We start from the raw sequence: 17,758 nt of genomic DNA, 5'->3' as shown, positions 1-17,758 counted from the left end.
ATTGTTATTTTGAAAAGAAGCTTCCGGTTATTGGTAATCCTGGTAAATAGTAAGTAGTAGTAAACCTGACATAGTCCTGGCAAACGCTCTCAAGTTTCATGCGCGGCACGTGTCTGAAGACATCGCAGCTGGGTGTATGACGCTCTGGTGTGGAGAAGAGCTTCAGGGCCGAGAAATAGTACGAGGCTGATGAAAAGCATTACCTTGTCCGGCAAGTGTATGCTCCAGTGGTGTGGCACATGGACTTATTTCTTGCAGCTCACCCGCCTTGATGGCGTAGTCGCCAAGGCGTTGCGCCGCTAAGCCCGAGGGCGCAGGATCGAATCGGGGCATCGGGGCCACAGCGGCAGCATTCAGATAGGGGCAAAATTTAAGAACGCCCATGCGACGTGCAATGGGTGCACGTTAAAGAACCCAAGGTAGACAAATTAATTAGGTTCCACGCTAAGGCGTGCCTCATAGTCATATGCTGGTTTTGACACAAAATACGCCAGATGTTAATTACATTTCTTATAGCTGTAGCCCATAGGCGGATCCATTTACCTTGTATGGAGGAGACAGATAGCCATTAGGCGTAATTTGATCTGTGTCATCCTTTTAATGAGAATAGCATTCTTTACGAAACTGCCCGCTTTTTTCTCAACGTGGGACACAATATCAGCTTCACGGTTAAAAAAAAAAAAAGGCAGTGCCCTGCTGAGGACTGAAGCCTGAGTCTGTTGCGCGACAGACGCGCCTTCCACTGTCAATCGGATTCCGCAGCTCTCACATAAAGCGCCGCACATGGTATGTATTGGTATAGCTAGCTGCAGCATCGCCTGCACAATTTCCGGCGTGGCGCCGGTCTCATTGCTCGCAGCGGCCTTAGTTGCTCCATAAATAACGGTTATCTCGTGGGCCCATGCCTTCTTGTGCGTGCGTGTGTTGCACAGCGCTCGCTGGATGCCACAGTGATGGTACACGTGCGACGGTCAAGCGTAACGCCAAAGCCGCACCTTCCATTACCGGTGAAAGTTTAGCGATGACTTTTAGGAAATAATAGACTGGGGCAGAAGCCAAGGCGCTGCTGTAGAAATGCAAAGAGGAGCGGCTCTTTGCATTTCACTGCTTTGCGATGATCACTGCTTGGAAAGGGTTTGTGCTGATGTGGGGGATTATCTTGTTCTTGCAGACTGACTTTACGGCGGGGAGGAGGAGGCGACGCCGGCGGAAGATGGGCTGCGGGCCCTCGTGCTCGGTGACGGTGTGGCACCCCGAGAGCTCGGCGAACGACCGCGCGGCGGGAGGTCGCAGCCCACGCGCAGTGCGCGTGTGGCCCGTCCGTCCGGCGGCGCGAGTGGGTCCCGACGCCTCGGGCTACCGGTCGTCGCAGGGCCTGGCCCAGGACAGCTGCTGCCGCGCCGACGACACTGCGGCCAGGCCTGACTCCGCGTATGAGGCGAGCTCCGTGGCCTTCGAGCTCCCCGACGTCCACTCACTCCACCCGCTCAGAGTCACGGTGAGCGACAGCGACGACCCGAAGGCGCCTTCGCGTGCGACAGGCAGGATGTAAGGATGTGGATTGCTATGGTCGTCGATGGCCTGTGCCGTCATGTTATTGGTACTTTACGGCGTTCACCTTCGTGATCTTAGTTTAAGTCAAAGGACGGGACGGGCGAAAAGAGCAGACAAGAAGGGCTTTGATCATCAAGGAAGTCCGACTAACCAACTTTTCAACCGCTGTTTTCCCCAACAGTATGTTCTCAACACTTCTCCAGACAGCGTTCGGCGTCGTAAGCAAACCACTCCCTCAAAAACGATCAAGTTGTAAGCAACAGCGCTTCATCTTGTGGGAGCAATATGCTGACCTATTACTGTGTAGTAGACTGGTATTCCTTGCAAAAGAAAAAGAGAAAGAAAGAGAGAAATAAGAAAGGAAATTGCCGCAATAGCAGCAATAAGTGCCGTTATTGGGAATGCACATAAGATGTGATTGACGACTCTTCCTTAACTTCGTCACTTCTTATCATAGATATATCCTCTGTATTTATGTACGCTTACTTAATTTTAGGTTGGTGACCGACACTAATACAACCAGGCTCATACGAAGGGTAACCATATATACTAGGCGATTACGTAATAATTCAGTACAAGCTCCACCAGCAAAACTGCGCTGCAACTGCTGATTGTGCCTCCGTAATCCGAAACATAGTTCCGGAGGAAGGATAACATCGAAAGAAGTTCATTTCCGCCGTGACATAACAGACGCGAGGGCATGTAATTGAATGGCGCATTGATTCATCATCATCATCATCATCAGCCTGGTTATGCCCACTGCAGGGCAAAGGCCTCTCCCATACTTCTCCAACTACCCCAGTCATGTACTAATTGTGGCCGTGTTGTCCCTGCAAACTTCTTAATCTCATCCGCCCGCCTAACTTTCTGCCGCCCTCTGCTACGCTTTCCTTCCCTTGGAATCCATTCCGTAACTCTTAATGACCATCGGTTATCTTCCCTCCTCATTACGTGTCCTGCCCATGCCCATTTCTTTTTCTTGATTTCAGCTAAGAAATCATTAACTCGCGTTTGTTCCCTCACCCAATCTGCTCTTTTCTTATCCCTTAACGTTACACCTATCATTCTTCTTTCCATAGCTCGTTGCGTCGTCCTCAATTTATGTAGAACCCTTTTCGTAAGCCTCTAGGTTTCTGCCCCGTACGTGAGTACTGGTAAGACACAGCTGTTATAAAGTTTTCTCTTGAGGGATAATGGCAACCTGCTGTTCATGATCTGAGAATGCCTGCCAAACGCACCCCAGCCCATTCTTATTCTTCTGATTATTTCAGTCTCATGATCCGGATCCGCAGTCACTACCTGTCCTAAGTAGATGTATTCCCTTGCCAGTTCCAGTGCCTCACTACCTATTGTAAACTGCTGTTCCCTTCCGAGACTGTTAAACATTACTTTTGTTTTCTGCAGATTAATTTTTAGACCCACCCTTCGGCTTTGCCTCTCCAGGTCAGTGAGCATGCATTGCAGTTGGTCCCCTGAGTTACTAAGCAAGGCAAGATCATTAGCGAATCGCAAGTTACTAAGGTATTCTCCATTAACTCTTATCCCCCATTCTTCCCAATCCAGGTCTCTGAATACCTCCTGTAAACACGCTGTGAATAACATTGGAGAGATCGTATCTCCCTGCCTGACGCCTTTCTTTAATTCGGATTTTGTTGCTTTCTTTGTGGAGGACTACGGTGGCTGTGGAGCCGCTATAGATATCTTTCAGTATTTTTACATACGGTTCGTCTACACCCTGATTCCGCAATGCCTCCATGACTGCTGAGGTTTCGACTGAATCAAACGCTTTCTCGTAATCAATGAAAGCTATATATATAAAGGTTGGTTATATTCCGCACATTTTTCTATCACCTGATTGATAGTGTGAATAAGGTCTATTGTTGAGTAGCTTTTACGGAATCCTGCCTGGTCCTTTGGTTGACGGAAGTCTAAGGTGTTCCTGATTCTATTTGCAATTACCTTAGTGAATACTTTGTAGGCAACGGACAGTAAACTGATCGGTCTATAATTTTTCAAGTCTTTGGCGTCCCCTTTCTTATGGATTAGGATTATGTTAGCGTTTTTCCAAGATTCTGGTACGCTCGAAGTCAAGAGGCATTGCGTGTACAGGGTGGCCGGTTTCTCTAGAACAATCTGCCCACCATCCTTCAAGAAATCTGCTGTTACCTGATCCTCCCCAGCTGCCTTCCCCCTTTGAATAGCTCCCAAGGCTTTCTTTACTTCTTCCGGTGTTACCTGTGGGATTTCGAATTCCCATAGACTATTCTCTCTTCCATTATCGTCGTGGATGCCACTGGTACTGTGTACTGGTACTGTATATGGTACTGGCATTGATTCAATTTGTCCGAATTTGACTGCGGGGAATCTGCCTCTCCTCTTTATATGGTCAGCGACAATCGTCACAGAATAATGTTATCAGTTCACGCCGCTCAGGCAACCGCTCCACATTGTAGAAACCTGAGATTGATGAATCACTAGCATTTGATCGTTGTGGACTGGTAGGCTTTCCCTATCAGAAAACTTGTAATTCATCGGTACTTAAAGCACGAAGAAACTCATCCATAGTCACTTACCTAAGGCAGACTTCACGAACCTTTTCCTTAGTGAGTGCCTTTGCAATGGCTGGGCGTTTTGGCTAGCAATACGTCCAACACCACGATTGATTGGAATAACATCTTACCAACACTTTTAGTGTAAGAACGTTCTTATGAATACGTGCAAAGTTCTGCAAAGACGTCATTTCGTGCCAACGAAGCGAATGCATTTTTTTTTTTATCACTCGAGGGAGCTTGTCGGTGAACAGTTTGTTGCGTCAATTTCATTTTATACAGGAATCTCTAGAGGAAGTCGTCAGTGTTTGTTGTAAAGTGCTGTTCAGGACGATTCAAACTGCCAAAGCAGGCAGGCTTCAAAAAAATTGCGTGGACCCACGTTAACCAACAAAAGTACCGACGTCGCACGTGGACTCTTATGTTGAGCTAAAGAGTGGGTGATCTCCATAAACGTTCACTATGAATTGAAACTCGAGAAGAAAAAATTTGTTAATTCACCATAATTAACAAAACTAAGTATTCTTAGGAGGGCACGATATGCAATAGCGGCACCATTTGGCCGGTATTCACAAAGAATTTCTCGTGTAACAGTTTTCTCGTTGGCCGGTGTTTGCGGCATCTGTCACTTCCGTGAGATATGACCGCGACAGTGAGACGAATGCTGCGAGGATGTCAAAGGGAATTTCGTAAATACGAAAACTAAGTTTCTGAGCACCGCTACACAAAATCTGAAGGACTCGGACTGCAAACGATCAGTTGACGTAATCTGTGACAAGGGAGCCTTCACGCAAACCGATCGCCATATATACGAGGGTCGTCCAAGTCCAATCCGGGACTTTCTTTCTTTCCCGGTTTAAATCGACGCCTAGGCTGGAGCTTTTGTATGCAGTATGGCACCTGTATGGCAGCTGTATGGCACTTTTGTATGGCACCTGTGTCCTGTTACTGGTAGACGGCGCTCATTTCCCACGCTTCTGGATAGACTGTTATTCAAGATGGCGGACAACAGTGTGAACGTCTACGTGGAACAGCGTGTTGTGATGAAGTTTTTAGTGAACGAGCGCATAAAACCTGCTGAAATTTACAGAAGACTTCAGGCTCAGTACGGTGATGTGGCAATCAGTCGCAGTAAGACATTTGAGTGGTGTAAGCGCTTCAAAGGTGGCCGTATCTCTATTATTGCCGATCCCGATCGTGGGGGATCACAGCCCACGATATTCATTCCGGAGAACATTCAGCGCGTGGAGCAGATGTTCGTGGGCAATCGTCGCATAACCTGTCGTGAAATTGCAAGGGTCTGTAATCTGTCGTTAGGAACAGTGAACACAATAATTCATAATCATTCGTTGTTCCGAAAAGTGAGTGCACGCCGCTGTGTCCCAAAGCAGCTGCCTGCTTTTTACAGACAGAGAAGAGTTGAAGTCTGTAGGAACGGAAGGAACGCTTTGAAAGGGAAGGTCAGGATTTTCTGAATCGCATCATGACATGTGACCAAACATGGGTTCATCATGTCACCCCAGAATCCGAAAGAGCATCAATGCAGTGGAAGTATACAGCATCACCACCTCCTAAGAAATTTTGAACAGCTGCGTCTGCTGTTAAAGTGTTGGGAAGTGTATTCCGATGTAAACAGGGAATTATTCACGTTGAATTTTTACCCCATGGTGTCACCATCAACAATGAGTTTTACTGCTGTGTTCTGCGTGATGTGCACAAGAGTTTACGGAAGAAACGTCCGAATTTCATTACAAAGGGTGTGGTCTTTTTGCAAGACAATGCACGACTACATACCGCTCAACGCACATTCCAAGCAATCCAAGAACTTGGCTAGGAGATGTTACCTCCCCCCCTATAGTCCTGACAGCATGAAGTGATTTCCACCTGCTTGGGCCCCTGAAGGGATTCCTTGGAGGAAAACATTTCAACACTGATGATGAAGTGAAGAATGGTGTCCTACAATGGTCCCGTCGTAATAATAAATCTTTCTATGCCGAAGCATTCCAGGTGTTAGTTAAACGCTGGGATAAATGTATGACTGTATCTGGAGGTTATGTGGAACAATAAATCCACTTTCCACATTTAGAAATTTGTTCTTCTATTTGTTTTTAAAAAAAGTCCCGGATTGACTTGAACGACCCTCGTACTTGGGCAACTGGATTCATGGGCTACATTACCGTGAAGTTCTTTTTTTTTTTGCCAGAGGGAGAGTTATTAAGGGAACAGGGGTTCACAATTATGTATATGTAAGTTTTACGGTACTATCACAGACTAACCAAAAATTACTGCAGAAGCTCCCGAGTGGGACTTGTGACATAGTGGGTAAGCATTTGTTCGAGTTCCTCATGTATTGTCAATATAGATATATACTCATAATCATAAAGCTCAGTAGTCATACGTAGTCATAAGGCATTCTCATATATACCCCCATAGGACCCCATGTACACTTATGGAGCGCATCGTGTCACGATTGACGGACAGATTTGCGAGGGACGTAGCCCTAGTATGCCTACGCACTAAAAGAAGGAAACGCAAATTAAGGAATGTCCCACATTGCTCAACGTGGAAACCTAAGCGTACGTCGTAGTTCCCTTCGTTCTCTTCCCTATTCAATTTGTCCTGATGATAAAAGTACAAGTGTCGCTGGCGTTAGGCTTTGCGGTCGACTTCTCATCGCCACTGAACAAACGATAGACACGAATCACGAGCGCGTGAAGTGTTTGGAAAGCACCGCACGTTGCCGTATCGAGGAAACGCCAGCTAAAGACCGAACTCAAGCCTGAGCTTGTATTACGGAAAAAGACAATTGGGCTAATAAAAAAAAATATTCGTTTTGTTTTGCATTACCAAAGTATCGCCGCTGAACCTTTTCTCGATGAAATGGTGATGATTTGGCCAAAATATCTCTCCTTGAAGGCATTTAGGTGCGAACCCAAGGCATCGACTTCAGTGAAACCGCGTGAACTACGCTTCGATGCCAGTGAAGATTGTGTTGGGATGCCTGGAGAATGTCAAAGCGCGTGCTTATGCAGCCGACCTATAATAGTGGCGCAGAAACCTACATTGTTTCGCATTTTGCCGGAACATGTCAAGCATGGCGCCGTACACCTCGGCGGCGGGATGCCCCTGAAACAGGTTTTGCTATGCTGTCACAATATACTATGTCAGGAAAGTGTCACGGTCCTGCGATCACCCCTGGTCACGCACAGGCTGCGAGTGTGTGTGTGGGTGCCGAAAAGCACAACGCAAAAAAAAAAAAAAACGGAAATAAAGCAAAAATCGGAGGAGCTCGAGGCTCTGGGGGCCAGTGGTGGCACCGAATCGACGACGTTCGCCTGCCGATCACGTTCGCAGTGCCCGCTGGCGCGGTTCCTCCAAGGGCGTCCATTACTTTTGGGGCAGCAGCTGGTCAGCGGCATATGACAGCTCTCATCAGCACTGCGGTGCACCTATATGCGGGACGGTGACGAGGGCAGCCGACTCCCTCCGGCCACTGGCGGCACCAGTGACCCGATTCCCCATTTCTTCGCTCGTCGTTTCCCACTGGCACTAATCGGGAAATGTCGGCCTTTTATCCCCTGTGGGGAAAAAAGCACACTACTTGGCAGTGAGATGGGCTAGAAGCTCTATTGCGGGTGCGTTTATGTGAGCTGCCTGCAACTATTCTTCCTCGTTAAGCTTGCTGGTGACCTTAAGAATGCGTAAGAAGGGGGGCAAGTTGCGTGTGGCAAGCGTGGCATGGCTTATGTTATTAGGATTCAACTATTTCTGTCGAGGCACTACAACTTCCCTATACGTATGTCGTACGGTACTGTCGCTTCTCTTTGTCTGCTTGATGCCTTGTATAAGAAGCGGACTTTGAAACATCATTTTCTCTCGCGTCATTGTAGATCAGCGACGCACTTACGCTTAGCTAAGTATGTTTTATTTCGTAAGTTCAATTAAAGTTTAACATGAAACTTGGTGGCCATGGATTTGGGAGGTGGTTGCATGTCGCCAGGTCAGCAGCTCGAATCTTGATGTTGCCAAATTTGTATAACAAATGTTTTTCTTTTTTTCGTTCTTGCTTCTATAGTGGTATTGGATACCAGGACCTGTATTCATCCACAAGGCAATTTGAATGCGGCCGCTTTTTAAGAATTAGCGCCGTTCAGCCGTAGTAGGTGACAGGAAAGGTGGCTGGCGTGCAAGTGACTAATCTGTCGGATAGGCTTTCCAATTTGTCACATATTTACCGGCAAAGCTGCGGGCACGAAATTGCACTTTGTGCATGTCAAGTAACGGTCATAGCTGCGGCCGCGGCTGCCTCTCCGAACCCTGAATGCGCGTCTCTTGCGAGCGCAGAAGACCGCGCTGGAGGACGAGGAGGCGATTCGCAACCTGCCTCTGACGGAGCTGTTCGTGGACAGCCACTTCCCGCCGGCCGAGTCGTCGCTCTTCGCGCACCGTAGGCCCGTGCCTGGCAGGATCACCTGGCTCAGGCCGCACGTACGTATGCGAAAAGCCTCTCTAATCTACAACGTAATCGGTGCTACCTCAGTGCTTCCGTTGAAGACAGTCAATGGCGTCGCTGTTTTTGCCGTGCTACGTATTCTCTTATTTTAACGTTCTTTGATAAGAGGTCCTCTTTTGGTTATATGGTCCATGATCTTCGGTATATTCGAGTCGGCATGTATGTTTTTTCGACACAGATGAACTGAAAGTGAAAGATGAAGAATGTCACGAGATGTTAAAAAAGATTATCGATGATTGCGATACTCCCTAACGCGAAATTTCAGCGTAGCTCTTTAGGTGTTTTGAATTACACCGGTTGCGTCGCTCATTGTTCGGAGAGAAAACGTGAACAGGGGAACGCGTGGCTCGCGCGGAGCGTATTATACAGTGGCGGCGGATGAGGCGAAGTATCGCATGCACATTTGATGCGAAGCCCACGCCGGCGCTTTGCTTCCATATATGGTAACGGTGCACGCGCTTGCCGCATGGCTTGTAATGACGTCATCGACTACCGGGTGACGACGAACGCTACTACGGCACCATCTCGTATTGGGTCGCCGCCGTGGAGCATATTTCGTGCGGCACCCCGCTTTCCTTGCCATTCTTTTGCCGTGCTCCTCCGCTTTCTTCCTTATGCTACCGATGTACCGTGCTTCTCCGCTTTCCTCCTGGCGCTCTTCACCATCGACGTCTTTCATCCTCCGCTGGCTCCGCTCGTTCGTTCTGCAGTTTACGCCGACGCCGAGGCCGAGTCCCACGCTCAACGCAGGAACGGGTGCCTAAGAGCTACCCTCTAAAGCAGTCAAAACTGCAAGTAGACTTTATGTGTCGCAAATTCTCTAATACTGCCCAATACAGTATGGGTTGCAGGAGTCGCTGATAAACGTAGTTTACTTGAACGGCTTTCAGAAACTCCAGAGAGAAACTTTATTTTAGTTCGTGGCACCTACACTGTGGTTCGAATGGCCAGCTTCTGACCGCCTTGCAGGAGATGGTCTCCGAACCGCAGCTGCTTGTCAATGGAGTGAGCCGCAACGACATCGTCCAGGGCGCCCTCGGAGACTGCTGGTTCCTTTCATCGTGCGCAGCTGTGGCGCAAAGGCCTGACCTCATGCACAGGGTGAGCTTTAGTATAGTTCGGTGCAGTGCCCGTTCAGGATGCTGGCTTGACCTAGTTGCGCCGAGCTATACGAGTTATCGGTGTTTTTTTTTTTCTTCGGTACGTCCACCCACATTTGTACGAAAGCCCAAACTTCACCATGACGCTCATGACCAGCGCTGACCCTCCCATTTAACATTGTTAAAGCTGTTGTCATCGCATTCACTGAACAGAGCTCATCGTGAGCAAATTTAGAACAGAGAAAGGTCAGTAAGTTAGTCTGTCAGCGAAATGCCACTTTCGCTCGAAACCAAGCATTTTACCACCACTGAACAGCGCTATAGCGCTCACAACTACCAGCAACTTGATATAACACCCGGTTAAGAAAGATAATGCGGTTCAGTGCGAAAATATTTTCCTTGCCACGAAAAAATTGTTTCAAAATTTGTCGTTTCTGACTCGGGGCCAGAAGAAATCAAGGCCTGTATACAAAAAAAGCTCTCAGGCTATAAGTGTTAGCAGGAGAAGATTGCGGCTAACCCTGACGCTGAACATTTTATTAGCTAAGGCGGCTAGCCAATGGGAAATAGCACTTGCGATATAAAACCTTGTCTGCATCGGCCCCACGTAATCTGTAGTTAGGATCTGGGCAAGATAATGAATAGTACTAAAATAAATAAGTGACGCCATCAACATTGCTCAACGTGGTTTGTCCGCCCGCAGCGCGTGGCCTCAAAGGTCGTAAACGAATTTGGCAAGAGAAAGATATCGCGGCTTTTTTAAGCAATAAGAATATTGTGAGTCATGCTTACAACAGAGGTGCGACGGTAAAATTGCCAGTTGGAAAGATAAATAAATTTTTGTGTGATGTCGGAGGCACTACAGTGAAAAGGGAAGACGAAGAAAACTGTTAAAAATATTTTGAAGGAAGAGAAGGTGTGAGGCTGGAGAGGAGCGCGGAATAAGCGCATAAAAAATACGATAGCACAGAAAAGAAAGAAGATTTGGGCAACGCAAGGTGAACGATAGACAGGCTACTAGCATTGGCATCAGTGCAGCCAACACAATGGTTTTTTGTGGGCTATTCATGAATACTTGTGTCCTCGTAGAAAAAAAAAAAAAAATCTCGTAAACAGCAGAATGCAAGGTCTTGCCACCACGCTTCTGTGTAGAGTGTGCATTCGTAGACGTATTAAAACGAATGCATGTCGTGACAGAACATCACGTTATCACATGGGAGATCGCTAAACTTGAGAGTTAACGGATAAATGAGAATGAGCGTAAATTTCACTATAGGTCATTCACTCCCGTGCTAGTGTGACTTGGATTTAGATAGGCCGTAGGATAAGATTTCCCGATTTTCTTTTTTGTGTAGCTACTCTTAACCGCGGCTACAAATCCAGTGATGGCCCGGGTTGTGGCTGGTGCATAGGTGAAACAGTAAACGCAGCGCCCTGAAATAGCGTAGAAGCGCGTGGAATCGTTCCATTTACTGTTGGTATGTTCGGCTGCTCTGACCACCGACGCGGTACCCGCGCATTCGCAGGTGGTTCCCCAAGAGCAGCAACTGTACGGCTCAGAGTACAAGGGTGCAGTACGCTTCAACCTATGGCGCTTCGGTCGCTGGGTGGTGGTGTACGTGGACGACCTGCTGCCCACCAGCGAGGACCGGCTCATTTACTCGCGGTGCAGTGACCCACGAGAGTTCTGGGTCGCCCTGCTCGAGAAGGCGTACGCCAAGTGAGGACCCGGGCTTCTCCACTTTTGGGCCTACTGTGTATACGCGTGGTGCTCGACAAATGAAATTCGACGCATCGGGCGCCTGACCTAAATTCGCTGCGTTCTGCTTCTCGGTGCGGAGAAAGGGTTAACTGTGGGTTCAAATGGAGAACCTGAAAACGCTTGTTTCCTCCAAGTCTATTTCACTTCTGGCTGGACACGAAACGCAATGAGTCGTCGAATACAACATGTAGTGGACCCTGAGAAATTTTAAATAAAGGGGAAAAATGCGCTCATTCTTAAGCATACCGCGGTGTACAATACACAAAGGTAGAAATTTTCCTGTCGGATACTGCACAAGAATTTGCTCACTCTTGGGGTGGTCTTTCATTTGTTGGTGATTCTATGGTCGCCAGCAACTGAAACGTAACTTGAACACGTGCCGTCTCGAATAATCAGCGTCACGAGAAAGCGTAGATGCTTTGCGTGATACATAGAAGGTGTCATATTTTATACCCTAGAAGGCTCATAATTCGGAGAATTCGCAAGATTATTGCCATCTATTAGTTCGCTGTTGCGTGGTTTCATCGCCATGGCTAAAATCCATTATGCACGATATCTTAAGGCAAGCAACCCTGACGTTTACTTCGCATAAAATAAGAGACGCGCGCGACTTGGATGTGTTATGTATTTAAAAGGAAAGAAAGATAAGAAGTTCCGATTGTATTTTACTGCAGTCAGCGTCAAGTACAGGCAGAAACACTAGTGATTCTAAGTTAACGTAATGAGAACGTGAGCAGTTACAAAATATTTTTGCGCAACACCTCCTGGGCTTCTTGCGCGTGCTCCACATCACACGGCGTCGAAATTGACCACCCGATGTGCCACAAGCTGCACCACTGTCATTTCCGCTTTGATTTGTCCAGAGACCAATCTAGCGCTAATTCCGTATTTGCAACAATTTGTCATTGCGCTCGGGGCACGCTACACGCACAAGGTTATGGACAGAAGTGTCATAGGCTTCATGCATTTTTTTTTCAACCACTGAAACTATGAAGAGCACATCGAGTACCTACACTGCCAGTGCATCTGCTTCGACGTCCACCGTCAGTCTTTCTGCAATGCGCTGAGCCGGCTGCATCGACGGTCGACACTTTACAGGAAGAGTAAAATCAACGGACCTAAAAAATAAAACGCTTACAGACACACTGTGTCTCTTACAGGGCACGGGAGTTAGTTTTTAATTGCCTTTTCCTTCGCTCTTTCAATCCCTCCCCTCATTCTCTCTCCCACGTGCAGGGTAGCTGACCGGACGTCCGTCCGATGAACTTCCCTTGCTTTCCTTGTTTTCTCTCCCCTTTCCGCCGGGAAAGTGCAGGCGAAGAGAGGCGCAACACAACAAGGTGTGCGGGTATCACAACCCATTAACTCCATTCGTCCGGTGCGTGCGCAGGCTACACGGTAGCTATGAGGCCCTGGAAGGCGGCCAGGCCATGGACGCCATGGTGGACCTGACCAGCGGCCTGGCCGAGCGGTACGACTTGCAGGACGCTCCGGATAACCTGTTCGGTTTCCTGCTCAAGGCCTCCGAGCACGGCGCCTTCATCACCTGCTCGCGCAAGGCGAGTGCTAAAGTGTCGAATTTTTTCTTTTATCCGAGTCGAGAGGAAAGGGCTCAACGACAGAAAACGGCTATAGACCAGCACAAGTTCTAGGCATAATTCAACCGTAAAACGAAAACTTGTTACATATGCGCAGCCGCATCAGGTCCACAAAGTCATAAATACCTCAACGACGCGGAAAAAAAAAACTGAAAAAGAAAACCTGAGATGTAGCCGCTCAAGGCCATAGCTCACCAAGTAAAGTTACATTTAAAATGACTCATCATGTATCACGATGCTAGCCACAACATCTTGCATTTTGTCATTTCCCCAGGGGAATTTAAAATAAGCTCATATTTATTACGCTTGTAGGCATCCCTCCGTAAAGTTTTCGGTTTCTCGTTCATCCGCATATGACCGAATAGGACGTCATCGTTTCTTCACAACCGCAGCGGCTTCCTTGTTCAGCGTCTATGATTGACGATTAGGTTTCGGCCGCCACCGTGGAACGGGCCATTTACCGCAACGAGCCACCTGCGCGGCACACCCCTAGGGCGACAATTAATGGCGTCGCCCAACTGCGCAGGGTGACTGGTGGCTGGCCACGGCAGCTGACCCTAACGGCCTGGTGTCGGGCCACGCATACACGGTGAGCGCAGTGCGCCGGGTGGCGCTCAGCAACGGAGACGACGCCTGCCTGCTGCGCGTGCGCAATCCTTGGGGCAATGGAATCGAGTGGACCGGTGACTGGAGCGACGCGTGCGTGCCATTTCGTCAGAAAAAAAATGGAGGACGCTGAAGCTTCGCCTTTACGAGTGGAACGCGATAGAATTCAAAGATCCCTGACTGTTTCTCATGCTTCTGTTTCACGCTTTCTCACAACTGCAGCTTATGTAAACGCAATGTTCACCGGTAAACGCTGGCGACGAACGCTGCGCACGAAGGCGAGCTTTCTGGTAGAAACGCGGCCTCTTGCGTGGGCCGATCCTGAAGGAAGTGCACAGCCGCACCAAAGAAAAAGAATTACATCATTTTGAGGTTTCTGTTATTGTTTCGTCCTTTTAATATTTCAGTCTGAGAAAACGTAACATAAAAGGTGGGCGCTGTCGGCGTTTGGTTGCATGATATTTGCTTGTGAGCTGTCATTCTGAAAATTCTGAGAAAGAAACTTTGCCAAGAATCCAAGACAAAGTACGGGAAACTTTAGTGATAGAATGGAGTGGCAATATAATCCGCATATACCGCGTGCCATATAGCAAGGCGTGCCATATATACATATGCCTAAATATATACGGGGATTGTCGCTCACGGGGATGCCGTGACCGGACGCCGATGCCGACACCGAATTTTCTGTGATACGTGCCCGCTTTAATAAAGACGCCGTACGTGTAGTTATGACCGCCTAACGGCTGAATTCAACGCAAAATGTGACTTCTCCCAAGGATTTTTAATTATTCCTGTCAATTTCTCCCGTTCCCCTCCCCAGCCCAGGATAGTCTACCAGTCGCTACCCTCATTAAAAATCTACGCCTTCTCTCTTTTCTTTATTTTTTTCCTGTCTTTTTTTGCTTGCCTACGCGGCTGAACCCACCTTGTGCTCTGCGTTCAGATAATTCACATGGCCCCAGGTTACCTTATAGCACACTAATGAAATGGACTTACTAAAAGCGTCCACTTAAGTGGACTCATCGCATCACCCCTTTGGATCTGCACCGCAGCGGGAGATGAAAACGCTGCCATTAAAATCTTCATATCGATACTGTGGCAACATATTTGGTCTTCCAAAAATGAAAGGTATACACGGGGCCTCGACCTGTTCGATAGGTGTTGCACCTGTGTGCGTTGGACTTCGAAACATTACAGATGAGCAGACTGTAGAAACAAAGTCAAAACATTGCATATGGGTGAGATGTGGGCCTTGCCCGAAGCTTCCAACCAAGATTCGGAGCGACGGGACTTATATGTGTACGACAGTTATGAGTTTCTGATCTCGCATCAATCAATCAATCAATCAATCAATCAATCAATCAATCAATCAATCAATCAATCAATCAATCAATCAATCAATCAATCAATCAATCAATCAATCTATCAATCTATCAATCTATCAATCAAATTTTCATTTAAGTAGCCGATAAAAAAGGCATAGAATAATGTACCTAGTCCAATACATAAAATTACATATTCAACCAAAGATATTTTGTCGGCGAGCAAGAAGTCGTTTAAAACAGAGTCAGCAATATTACCTTGAGGAAGAGTTAGGACATCTGATTGGTCAGTGTTATAGGTCAATGTCATTAATGTTATTTATTTAAACGCGGAGTGTGTTGAAAGATATTGCGCTAAAAACCTTTAATAATTTCTCACCCTAAACACTGGCGCAATTAAGAAGATACCAGTTACAGTTGCTTGCTTGCTTAGTGTCAGTGAACTGTGGCGTTGAGAAAGGAAAATAGTGTGTAGGGTAATATTTGAAGTAAGAAGGCGTACAATTTCTAAAGAAGAGTGTGCGCAGATCATTTAAAGAAAGACTACTAAGGTGACGAACAGAGAAAAAGGTTCACGTCTAGGAATACGATAACAGACGATTCCATGTAAACGCTGATTCCATTCGACAAGCCCACAAGCTAGATTATGGTCAATCATAGCGTTACCGCAACCACTTCGCGTTGTGCGTGTGCCTGCTCTGCAGAGATCCTCAGTGGTCTTTGGTGGACGCGGAGACGAAGAAGCAGATGGAGTGGCGCCAACACGGCGACGGCGAGTTCTGGATGAAGTACGAGGACTTCTGCCGCGAGTTCGAGGAGGTCTCCATCTGCACCCTCGGGCCTGACTTCGACGGCGACGGCATACCGGAGAAACCAGGAGAGGTACTTCCCACAGCGACGCGCTCTGTCTGCAAAGTTAACGATACCACTGGAGGGAAAGAAAATTCAGGCAAAGCAGGTTCATACGCTATGCATTAGCGCAGACTGTCTTGAAACTGCAAAAGCACACAAAGACGAGAGCAAAGAGAGAAGAAGACAGGACGAGACTGTCTGCTTATGCAGGCACGACCGCAAATATTTAGAACCAGGCAGTTGGCAAAACGAAACTCAATTTCTGGGGCTTTAGGTGCCAAAACCGCGATCTTATTATGTGCCACGCTGTAGTGGAGGCTCTAGATCAATTTTGACCATCGGGGATTTTTTGACGTGTGCGTAAATCTAAGTGCACAATAGTTTATGCATTACAAGTCCATCAAAATGGGGTCGCCGCAGCCGAAAGTGACCCCGCGTCCTGGAGCTGAGCATTGCAACGTCACAGCCGCTGGGCTACCGCGGCCGGCTTAAAATGTTTATTCGAATTCGCAGTGGAGGCGAGGGTTTCAGGGCTGCGGCTTGGTTGGATTGTATCTTTGAATTCTGTTGCAGGGGCTTCTGGCTGCGTACAAATTTCGCTTCTTCTTTTTCGCGTATCTGCCACTGCAAAGTTTTGTAGTCACAAGTAGAAAGGGACAGATCGCAACGCAGACGAGATCACGTCACTGGGAAGAGGTTTTCGAGGAAAGCTGCTGAAGCTTGCTAAACTGAACTTTGAGCTGTTCTGAGTAAATGAGGATAATCTTGCGGGAAGAACGGAGGAACTCCCATAATAAGGCTTAGGGGAGCATATAAGAACCCCAGGTGTTCAAGATTAATCCTGTGGTCTTCACTGCGGCATCTCACAGCCCGTGTTACAGGCTGGGGGCGGTAACTCTCAGTATGCTAAAAGGTATATATATATATATATATATATATATATATATATATATATATATATATATATATATATATATATATATATATATATATATATATATATATTAATATGTGTGTGTGTGTGTGTCGATAAAAAGGTGGTCAATACGATATATATATCTTCGTTACCTTTGGATGACACTATCAGGTGCGTGCAATCCGTGGCGTGTGGGTTGACGGCATCAACTCGGGCGGATCAAGAAACAACCTGAGCTCGTTCAGCAGCAATCCGCAGTACCTCTTGTCCATACGGCCTTCACCAGGAGACCGAGGTGAGTTACGCGCTTTCAGTATTTGTGAAATTGGGCAAATTTAGGCTTTTGTGAGGGGAGGCGCCGACCAAAGGTCGTGCTATTCTAGCATCGATAACAATCTCTCTGTGTGAAGCAAAGAAAGTGCGCGAAGTAGTTTGCGCAGAGCAGGGGAGAAGAAGCCTGCACTATGCGTCGACGTCCCACGTCGCCCAATAGTGACCCTGGTGACGCACAACATGAGAGAAGTTCGCACGAAGATGGAGGCTTGATGTTATTAACAATGGTAGAACGAGGAATGCCGCTGAAGCCAAGGTTTCGACAAGGAGACTTGTTTTCGTCAGTACAGCAATTGCTTTTCTTAACAGCGTTTATGTACGTGTAGCTCACTTTCCCCCATCCTCAATGGGAGAGGAGGAGGGGAATAGGCCGGTGTGCACTGTAAGGAAAAATAAACTTGTTAAAAAAGAAGACTACCCCATTGTTGGGTCCTGTGTTTCCCAAGAATGCAAAAATATAAATAAAGAAAGAAAATCTCTGAAGCTGTTGAATAACATGTGGTATTCCATTTTCGTGGGAATATCACGTGGCATTTCATGTTGTATGTCGTGATTTATCGTTTTACTTAGGCGAAACGAAAGTACGCTCACAGGGGCTACGTCATTGGTAAAATTGGCTTCCGTACAAGTCAGGCAATCCAGTGGCGCGCGCA

General features: G+C 47.3%; 1 protein-coding gene across 1 annotated transcript in view; it reads left to right on the top strand.

The window, feature by feature from the left end:
• Positions 1 to 1,213: 1,213 nt before the first annotated feature.
• Positions 1,214 to 17,758, top strand: part of LOC126540360 (calpain-A-like) — a 29,120-nt gene continuing 12,575 nt past the window's right edge. Inside the window, exons 1-8 of the mRNA XM_055074395.2 lie at positions 1,214 to 1,498; positions 8,394 to 8,591; positions 9,586 to 9,717; positions 11,243 to 11,436; positions 12,869 to 13,037; positions 13,603 to 13,775; positions 15,709 to 15,886; positions 16,944 to 17,085. Coding sequence (XP_054930370.2) covers positions 1,214 to 1,498; positions 8,394 to 8,591; positions 9,586 to 9,717; positions 11,243 to 11,436; positions 12,869 to 13,037; positions 13,603 to 13,775; positions 15,709 to 15,886; positions 16,944 to 17,085 — 1,471 coding nt within the window. The remainder of the gene's footprint in view (positions 1,499 to 8,393; positions 8,592 to 9,585; positions 9,718 to 11,242; positions 11,437 to 12,868; positions 13,038 to 13,602; positions 13,776 to 15,708; positions 15,887 to 16,943; positions 17,086 to 17,758) is intronic.

The sequence above is a fragment of the Dermacentor andersoni genome, chromosome 3 (assembly GCF_023375885.2).
Source record: "Dermacentor andersoni chromosome 3, qqDerAnde1_hic_scaffold, whole genome shotgun sequence".
Taxonomy (NCBI): domain Eukaryota; kingdom Metazoa; phylum Arthropoda; class Arachnida; order Ixodida; family Ixodidae; genus Dermacentor; species Dermacentor andersoni.
The sequence above is the reverse complement of the archived record's forward strand: the minus strand, read 5'-3'. Positions and strand labels throughout refer to the sequence as shown.